The following is a 10,671-nucleotide window of genomic DNA, read 5'->3' as shown; positions in this document are numbered from 1 at the left end:
TGGGACACTGGAATATGAAACGTGTCAGCCCTCTGCAGTACTTATTCCCATGGTGTGGGCACTGGTTAGGGCCGAGTCTCATGGAGACAGAGTGCACATGAGAAGTCAATAATCTGATCACTAAGCCTGGCAGGTGCCCAGTATTGATCCATCCCAGTGACTTTAAGGAGGGTCAGGAGTAGCGTGTTTAGAGAGCAGCTTACATGTAGTCAAGAGAGTAATACCTTAAGGCAATGGGCAGTAATACAGGTGATTTACAAACTAAGTAATTTAGTAGAGCTGGCCTCAAGAACCGGAGGGTAGAGCTGTCTGTCTTGACACTACTTCTGGATAAATCCTATATGGGATTTTGAAAGTTTATTCTTGAAAGAGAAACATCTGGCCCAGACTGGTACTTAGGAACAGACACAATACACAAACTGCCATGGCCCATTCCTTAAGCAGTATACGAACTGCCGTCACCTGTTCTTTGTTGAAAACTGCTCTAATTCTTTCTCAGATTAACACCTGGAGATCCATGCGCATGCCTCCTGACCCCATTTCCAGAATTTGTTATATTAGAGGTTCTTTAGAGAAACAGAACCAATCACACACACACACACACACACACACACACACACACACACACACACACCATAAAGAACTAAGTCAGTTTACATTAAAATAACAACAGCTGAGTTATACCTAAGAGGCCAATAACCCAGTATCTGCTTGTTCCTTGAAGTTGGCGTTGTCCCCCAGCAGCTGTCTGGCCCTGCGAAGGAGGTCAAGCCTAGCAATGTCTTAGTCCACAAGACTGGGTGCATCGCCACTCAGTTTGGCACTGAAAACTTGGAAGGTTTCTGAACAGCCACTGATCCCGAGCCTGGACACACTGGTTCTGACTTTCTGGCTCATTGCAGCAATAGGGCAATCAACTCAGCATGAAGAGGAGGGCCAAGATAGGCTGCTAAAAGGTGTGGCCCACATTTGGGTGGGTCTTGGGCATCAGTTGGGGCAATCGGTGCTGGTGGGGGTGATTCTCACTGTATCCAGTTGACATTAAAACCATCCAAACACTTTGGTCTTATTTAGTTCAGCACAGATCATCAGCATCAACACCTTAGGCAAGGTCTGTGTAGCCCAGGCTGGCCCAAAACTCACCGTGTATTCCAAGATGGCTATGCACTCATGGGCCTCCCAGAGCAAGAATTACAGATGTGTACCAGCATGCTCCACTTAGCACAGATTGTTTTTGAACATTTTCCCCCAGGCCTCTGACACTGGTAAAGCTGAAGGCATGTGCTCTGGAAGCCAGGACACTCTACCCTGCCCTACAGAGCCTCTCCTCGGGAACCCTGTGATACAGAAACCCTTGTCCTGATTATCTCCCCTTGGTTTGTAGACACTTGTTTTGGGAGTTAACAATCCTTAGGTGAGGAAGTGGTTGCCCCTAAGAACCAGCTCAGGCTACGGAGATATCTCCGGGGTAAAGGCACTTGCCACCAAACCTGAGTTCAACCCCCAGACCCACATGTTCCAAGTGGAAAACAGAGTCCTGCAAGTTGTCCTCTGACCTCCAAGCATGCATCTGAATGCTTGTGAGCACACTCGTGCGTGTAAGTGCACAACCAAAATAAAGCTTGAGTGAAGCAGTGCTCTGGACCCTTGCTTAGAGTCTTCTTAGATTTTTAATAAAAACTCTCAAAGTCGAACAATAATTTAATGGGCAGAACTAGTTTTAATCCACTTCATTACAAAGGTATTTAAATGAGAGAGGCTGAGGACTAAATGTTAAAAAACAAAACACCAATTTGCTTTATTGAATATCCTCAAAAATTACACGGGGACGGCGGTTTCTTTTTAAAGGCATTATTACTTTGTTTGACGGAAGAGATGTCTGGCTTTGACCTCTCTATGTAGTAAAGGATGACCTTGGTGCTCCTGCCTCCAGCTCCTGTCCTGACATTACAGGCATGTGTCACCATGCACGTAGTTTCATTGCAGCTGGGGATGGAACATGGGAGCTTACACCTGCTAGGCAGGCACTCTACCAACTGAGCAACGTGCCCTGGCCCCAAGCTCATCTTAGATTACCCTCCTGTCCAAGCACGAGTCTGGAGTCTTCCTTCTGCCGACAGAGGAGAATGCTGGTTGGTGGAAGAATCAAGAGCCAGTTACCTTTTTAGAGCTTTATTGGGAGAGAAGGGCGGGGGGGGGGGGGGGGGGAGAAAGAGGGAGAGGGAGTGGGACAGGGAGAGACAGATGGTGTGGAGGGGAGAGTGCAGAAGAGAGAATGCACAGAGGGCACTCCCGCTTTTTAGGGTGGGATGCTGCCCTAGCAGACTGGTGATGTAATTAAGGACATAATCCTTACAGCACCCATTAGCTTTTCCACTAAAACATAAGCATTTTCCTGTGGCTCTACAGAGTGCAATTCCTTTTTTCAAAAGTTTTTCCTGCTGCTGCTTTCCTGTGTGGGTATGCGGTGCTGGGGATCAAAGTCAAGCAAGGTCTGGTCCATGCTTGGTGAAAGCTCTTCTCCCATGGAGCTCCAGGTCTGCAGCACTTTACCACATACAGCAAGGCTACTGAAGAGCCCAACAATGATCCCATTTCTTTTGCCTCAAGTCATAAGTTTTAAGGTTTATTTTTATTTCTCTAGATGATTAAAGCTTTTCAAGTTTCAATCATTCTACTTATGTTCATTTCAGTATTCCTGCTGTTAATTTAAGGAAGTTTTCTTTCAGTATATAGTTTTAAGTACTTATTCTTTCCTTTTTTTTAATTAAGAAAATTCTTTCACTCATTTTACACACCCATCAAAGATCTCCCTCTTCCCCCCCCCCCCCCCCAGCTTCCCCCTTGCAGCCCATCCCCCACAAGAAGGCAAGGCCTCCCATGGGGAGGCACATCTAATAGAGGCAGGTCCCAGCCCTTCCCCTGCCTCAAGGCTGCAGGGGGTGCCCCATCATGGGTAGTGGGCTCCAAAAAGCCTCCTCATGCACCAGGGATGGATTCTGATTCTACCGCCAGGGCCCCTCCCCCAAGCAGATCAAGCTACACAACTGTCTCACCATGCAGAGGGCCTAGTCCAGTCCCATGCAGGCTCCACAGTCATTGATCCAGCTTTCATGAGTTCCTACTAGTTTGGTTTGGTCGTCTCTGCAGGTTTCCCCATCATGATCCTGATGCACTTGCTCATAGAATCCCCCTTCTCTCTCCTCAATTGGACTCCTGGAGCTCTGCCTGATATTTGGCTGTGGATCTCTGCATCTGCTTCCATCAGTCACTAGAGAAAAAAGCTCTGTGACACGACAGTTAGGGTATTCACCAATCTTATCACTGGGGTAAACCAGTTTGGTTATTCTTTCCTTTAATCGATGACCGTCAAGCCCTGGTAGACACCTCTCACTGTCTTCAGTGTTTACTATACCTTCTTATTTAAGACTTGTGTCCTTTCACTTTACTTAAGTTTGAAGTTTGTTCATTCTTATTTTCTTTCTAGTTTAGTCTTAAACTATAAAAAACCATTCCTTTTTGAGATATACTTCTCTCATACCATATAACGTGGCTACTTAAATTGAGCACATATTCACAAATATATCAACTTTAAAAAACTTAAGTCATAGACAAAACCAAACCCATACCTTCCATCTTCCATTCTTCTACTCCATAAATGATCATAACCCCCTTCTATCTCTATAGATATCCCTTCCTAGAGATTTCATGTAAAAAATCATAAATGTGGCAATTTATAAAAGCTCGATTTTCCCTGCATTCAGCATGTTTTAAGGCATATCAAATATTCCATTCTATGGCCAAATATGTTTCATTGTATGTGTATTATCACTTTCTTTATCAATACATCCACAGATGGATATTTGGGTTGTTTCTCCCATTTGGCTTTGTGGGTAATGCTGGACTCAAGCTAGAGTCTCCATTCCATGATTGGGAATGGATATCAGAAAGGAATTCTAAGGGATTTGGGTAGATGCCTCAACCAAGAAAGTGCTTGTTGTTCAAGCATGAGGGTCTGAGCTCAGTTGACTAGCACTGATGTAAAATCTGGGTGTGGGGGCATGTTGGTCACCTCTGTGTTGGGAAAGTGGAGACAGATGTAACCTGCAGGCTTGTTAGCAGTCAGTGAAAGCAAAGGCTCCCAGTTCACACACAGACTTTGGCTCAACAAAAACAAAAACAAAACTATGGTGGTGAGTGAGGGTGGAAGTTCTCCAAAGCCAACTTCTGGTCACCACATGCCCTTGTAAATGTACCCACCTGTCAGATGTGCCAACACACACATATACAACACGTGACCCCACCCCAACTGAAAAGTGTAAAGGAATTCTAACCAAGAAACAAAAGACATTTTGCATTTTAGATAATCACTCTCACATTCTGGTTTGTGGTCTGCCACAGGTGAAAATGACCACACCATAAACTGAAGCTAAAAGCCAATGAGACTGGGCTGGTTGGGATTTCACTTTATTTTATAAACCAGCAGCAACAATTTCAAACAGTGCGAAGCACACAGTTTGGTTTGTGTATCAAGGAGATCTGTAGATGTCAAGTCTGGGCACCAAGTTGGTTTGGGACATGCTTGTCTAGGCTTGAGAGGGCAGACCACAGAGAAGAGAGTAGTTGTCCTGTATAAGGAACGTGAGTATGCGTGTAAGAGTCTGTAGTGATAACTACATAAAATCTAACCCTCTTATTGTGGACAAATATGCTTCTTTATAAGCTGATGGACAGGACGGCTCCAAAAGACTCCAACACCCTAATGCACTGAACCTTTGGTTACACTCTGTTACATGGCAGAAGAACAGATTACAGCTCTCCAAAGTAGGGAGGCCACGTTGTGCATCTGGGTAGGTCTGTTCTAAATACAAGAGCTCTTTCAAAGCAGTGGGTCTTCTCTGGCTGGGACATGGGAGCTGTGGCAGGAAGAACTTAGAGCTTCAGTGTCTGAGAAGGACACAATCCAGCAGTGCTGGAAGCGGGACACGTGGAGAGCGGGAAGAATGTCTGCACCTTCGAGAAGCAGACTGGCCATGAAGCAAATGAGGGCAATCCTACAGATGCCGCAAGGAGCAGGTGCCCTGCAGACCAGGGGACAGATGCTCTAGTCACATGTTAGTACTTGGAGGAGGCTGGGAGAACAAGTGTCCTCAGAGGCTCTGGAGAAGAGCCCACCCCGGCTCCCAATCCTTACTGGGCTTCTGCAGAGGGCCCAGTGAGTCACCCAACACCACCCTGAACACAAGAATGTGGTTTAAAGTCATTAAGCTGATGGTGATATTTTTTTTTTTCTGGTAGCAGCAGTAAATTAAAACGAAAATGTATTTTTTTTTTTTTTAAATCAAACACTCCAGTGACAGTCTTCACAGAAATAGACAAAACAACCCTAAATCCATGAGGTACAACAGATACCCAATGTATCGGTTACTTTTCTATTACTGTTATAACACCACGCCCAGGAGCAAGTTATGGAAAAGAAGGTTTGTTTTGGGATGTCATTCCAGAGGACTGGAGTCCAGCATGGTGGGGAGGCATGACAGCTGCCATAGGAAGCTGAGCGCAACCTCGACCGCAAGCGCAGAGCAGAGAAGGAACCAGAGTGAGGCTACATCCTCTCAAAGTCACCACCACTAGTGACCTACTTCTTCCATCAAGGCCACACCTTCTAAACCTCCCCAGACAGTGAGGCTCGGGGAGACAGTCCTCATTCAGACCCAGACAGCCAAGAGCACCTGATTTAACACTCCACCACTGCCCTCGAGTGACAAGCACAGCAAGCAACCAGCAGAAAAGTAGACACACAGACCAATGGGCTGGAACAAAGTCCCAGACAGAAACCCTTACAGCTATACACGCCCGATTTACAACAGAGACGCCCGAAACACACCCTAGAAAGAGGCAGCCCCTCGAACAAGTGGTGCTGGGCAAACTGGACGTCTGTCTGGGGAAAAATGCAGGAAACCAGTTCTAACCAGACAGAAGGCTTTAACAACACCTGAGGAAGACACCGGCAGTACAGGCAACAATGGGGCAGGAAATGAGAGCAAGAGCTGCGGACGGACGGCACAGAATTAAACAGATTCTGGACAGCAAGCAGAACAATCAGCAGGGACAGGACAGCTTACACAATGGGAGGACAAACAACCTGTGCCAGCTACTTCACTGACAGGGGATTAATGTCCATAATGTCTAGAATATACAAAGAATTAAAAACAACAACAACCCAAAAAACCAAAAACCACCTGGATAGAAAATCTTCCAATCAACAAATGAGCAAAAAACTGACAGCAGTCTGATTCTCAAATCAGACTCCATCTTGGGAACTACTAATGTGTAAACTGATGTGTGAGCAGGGGTCATCCAAAGGGTGCTCCTGGCTTCTCTTTTGCTCTAAAGTACAAAGAAGGAGGAGGAACGAGGAGACACAACAGAGGGGAAACGTCTTTTCACGTGATTGGAGCAGGACTGCAGGAGAAAGAAAACGGCTAGAAAAGACGTGACACATAGACACTCGTGAAAGAAAGTTAACTGACATATTACCAATGAATTACTGAAAAAAACAAAAAAGATGGCAGGGTCACAAGGAGCCTAAGTCCCCGTGAGCAGCAGGGGCTGCAGAGCAGCTGGACTCCTGCCTTGGAAGAGGAAGACCAGGAATAATGGGTGTTCAACCAGCCATTTGCCAGCAGAGGCTTCACAGGCAGCATGCTGGTCCTTTGGGAAGCTAATGCTGCATTATTGTTAGTTGGCCATTCATTCAGAGATGGTAGCTATTTACAAAACCATTCATGGAAACCGGGGACACCTCCCGATGCTGTCTGTATAAACACTGCTACTGCATGGATTAGTACACAGAGTAGTGACCACCTATGCATTCAACACAGCCCTCTGAGAAGCTTTTGACACTCTGCTCAGTTCCAGGTCAGAAAGGATCTGAGAGCCCGGAGGGCTCCCCGCTGACCTGCCAGCTGCTGGGGAAGCAGCCAGCCTGGAAAGAACCATTGAGGACAGAATGTTCCTCCTCTTCCCAGCTGGAGTGGATGGGCTGCAGAGGGGTGAGTGATTATCTCAGGCCATGGGTGGATGCACACTCCAATCTTCGCTGATACCTTTGGTCTGGGCTTAGAAACAGTTACTAGTGTTCTGGCAAGCTCTTTCTACACCTAGTTCCAAGCTGCAAGTGTGAAGCAAATTCCAGTAATTTTTATTGGAATCTTAAGATTTTTAAGCCTGTATTATTCAGTGTCTCTGTGTGTGTGTGTGGGGGGGTGCATTGCCACTCTGCAAACATGGAGAATACCTTGCAGAAGTCAGTTCTCTTCTTCTACCATCTGGGGCTTGGAAAGTGAACTCTACTGGGGTCTTTAGAACCTCCTTTAACTCAGGCATGTAGCACGCACCTGTAATGCCAGCACCAGCAGGCAGAAGCAGGAGGATTGCTACAAGTTTCAGGCCAGGCTAGTGTACACAGCAAATTTCAGCCTAGCTGAAGCTACAAAGAAAGACTCTCAAATACACAAACAAAATTCCCTTTAAGAAAGCTACTCCATTTGTTACATTTCAGCCACATGTCCAACACAGGGAATCAAAGTATGAGAGGATAATTTTATTCTACTCTGTATTGATGCCATGGACACCCACAGAACCGGATCACCAATAGTTACAGCATTCCATGTTTTAAGATTAATAAGGATATACACCAACAATTCCTGAGTAAACAGTGCAGTGTAAAATTTAATTTCTATTGCTCAGAAGACATCTTGCAGCATAGAAAGTGATCAAATGATTGCTATCATGTCATAAAATACAGATGTTTACTGCAGAACAGTGATACAATTGCAGTGGTAAGGAAAACTTGCAGTTCATAACAAAGGCTCTTGTATGCACCTGCTGCCATGATTGACATTCCAGGTCAGGCATCAGGAGTCAACTAAGTCACAGTACAAAACTAAACCAAGTTACCTGTACTGAAGACACATGACTTCATTTCATAAATGGAAACCTGGTTAACTTTTCATACATACAAAACTTCTTTTAAAAAAATCCTAGGCAATCACAAATATATAAACTAGTTGAATAAAAGACAATGGCAGCTTTCCGTTAAGCTGTAAAACCATGGATCTCATCAGTGGAAAAGTTAAGATCATGCAGCAATCTGAAAAACAGAAAGTGCAGTATTTTTAGGCAAAATGTTTACAAATAGAGACATAAGATCAAAGCTTGCCAACATACCCTCCTCATTTTCTCAAGTCGTGTTTGTTTTTTTAAAAACACAATGATCACACTGGAAACTTAACAATTCCTGAACAGCACTAGATAGTTAATGAGTATTCAAATTATCAAGTTTCACAAATGCCACTAAGTTTAAATGATTTGAGTCAAGATCCAATTGTAACTCACTCAATGTAAAAACAGGCCTTTGGAGACATTTGATCTAAGACCCTTCTTGCTCTTCTGCTCCCCCTCTGCCACACTCTGCAGTTGTTGGCTGAAAAGCACGGGATTTTATTGTGGACTCCCTCCAGCCCTCTCTGCTGCACTCCATGGCATTCTTCAATAGCATGGCCCTGTGTCCTCTCATTCCTCACACGTAATGAGCAGATGGAGGCTAGGACTTCATCACATGCAGGCTTAATTCTTTCCGGCTACTTCATACAGAGTGTTGGTACTACTTACTGTAAGAGGCACAGAAGACATGGTGCCTCTCTCATGAGATGCTAGCACCCACTGGTGACCTATGTATGAAATTCTAAGAGTCTACTTCCATCATTCTTTCTTCATTGATCAACTGAAGGATTCCAGAAAGAAAACCTGCTCTGCGGCTCTGTAGCGATCCAGCAACATGCTCACAGACAAAAAGGCAGAATAAAGGAATATAGTTCATATAGAAAAGGCAGAATAAAGCTTTATTTTCCTTCCTTTACTCGCCAGTTTTAAGTAATTAGGAAAACATACTGCTGAAATACACTTCCGCTTGAAAAATCCTACAAATAGAGACTGAGACCACAGAAGTGGCTGCTGAAAACAATCATTATTTCTTGAGCCCTTCTGTGCAGAGCAGGAGCATCCACACGAAGGACCCACACAGCACAGGGTTAGGGCATTGCAGTCAAGCCTCTCACTCTGGGAACCCACCCTATTTTTCTAAACATGTAAACTGTCTCACCCAGGCAAGAGCTTCACTATAACCAGACAGCCTACTCATTTGAATGCCTTTAACACATCTGTTTCTCTCTGCCCTTTTCTACTTTCTGACTGCATTTTTTGGGGTGCTGGTGGTTTGTATGTGGTGCCATGAATGACAATGATAAGCAGATACTCTAACATTGAGCTACATCCCTATCACCCTTCTGGTTTGTTTTGTCTTTTGTGACAAGGTCTACTTAAATAGCTTAGGCTGTCCTGACCTCCAGAATACTGGAATTACAGGTGTGCACATCATGCCCAGTTCTGACTAGTATTAGCCATCATCCATAATAGGTCCTTTATCCACAACATGGCTCCGATCTCTTCAACCCCCCCCCCCCCCCAGGTGACAGTACCCGACTCTTATCTATGGTGCTCCGAGTTGTTATTTCAGTCAAATCTGTCTCATCACAGGACAGTGTGAGCCTCTGAAGTTGAGTCTACATATCCATGTCTTCAATGCAAGGTAGTGAGTGGATCAAAGCATGTTATCGGCCAAGGAATTCTAAATTGTTTGATTTTGTTTTTGAAAGTACAGTCTTCTAAACCTTTATTATACAAATTGCCAAGTGCTAATGAAATGCAGAGGGAATGCTTGGGATATAGCTAGTTAGTCAGCTATACTGAAGGGACTGGATTTAGGCCTGCCATGGACACCAAAGTTTGCATACCCTGACTACCCTCATGTAAAATGGCAGTGTATTTGTGTCCTATGCACTTTCAATTACCTCTGGATTAGTTACAATCAATGAAAAGATGTAAGTGCTACACGCTCTGCTGGGCTGCCTAGAGTGACGACAGCAGCAGCTGTGCACACGTGCAGCACCAGCACAATGTCTGGAGTATTTTAACCCATGGCTCCAGTGGAGCTGGAGGAGATGGAGAACTGACTTCTGTGCAGCATGTAGCAGACATGAGATGAACTCTGGAGATCCTAGGAAAGGATGGCAAGGGAACTGATTTTACAGAACAAAACTACGATAAAGTAAGAGCCTCTTGCCACTGTTGATACAGCTGGGCAAGATGTGTTCCTTAATCCCAGAAGGCAGAGGCAGAGGCAGGCAGATTTCTGAGTTTGAGGTCAGTCAGGGCTACATACTGAGAGCTGGTCTCAAAAACAAAGAAAGACACACTCCATTAAGATGGTAAGAACAAGGTATCAGGGGAGTGAGTCTGAACTCAAAGTCACAAGGGAGAATCTATGAAATGAAAATACTGATCGGGGTCAAGTCACCTTGACCGGCAGTTTGGTGAAGCTGGCTCAGGGTAGGTAATCTCAGGGCGCCACGGGGCGTGGTTAAGAGCCTGCTGGGCCTCCTAGATAAGCCAGTTCAGCATTGCAGGATTAGTTTTGAGGCAACTTTTAGAAAAGAGTTGAAGAGATTACAGTTGCTATAGCATTTAAAAACACTACAGTCAGGACAACCTACTCTTTAATGTGCAGATCTGGTGACTCTGGTGTGCAGAGGAATGGCTATGATGTGT

General features: G+C 44.9%; 1 protein-coding gene across 3 annotated transcripts in view; it reads right to left on the bottom strand.

Annotated features, from left to right (window-relative positions):
• Positions 1-7,585: 7,585 nt before the first annotated feature.
• The window catches only part of LOC118586860 (cytochrome b5 reductase 4), a 58,551-nt gene continuing 55,465 nt past the window's right edge, over positions 7,586-10,671 (bottom strand). For all 3 annotated transcript variants that reach the window (XM_036192234.1, XM_036192236.1, XM_036192235.1), the window contains one exon: positions 7,586-8,155. In XM_036192234.1, the coding sequence (XP_036048127.1) occupies positions 8,101-8,155 (55 nt within the window). In that variant the 3' untranslated portion in view covers positions 7,586-8,100. The remainder of the gene's footprint in view (positions 8,156-10,671) is intronic.

This window comes from Onychomys torridus, chromosome 7, assembly GCF_903995425.1.
Source record: "Onychomys torridus chromosome 7, mOncTor1.1, whole genome shotgun sequence".
NCBI lineage: Eukaryota > Metazoa > Chordata > Mammalia > Rodentia > Cricetidae > Onychomys > Onychomys torridus.
Note: the sequence above shows the minus strand (reverse complement) of the source record. Positions and strands in the feature narration are given on the sequence as shown.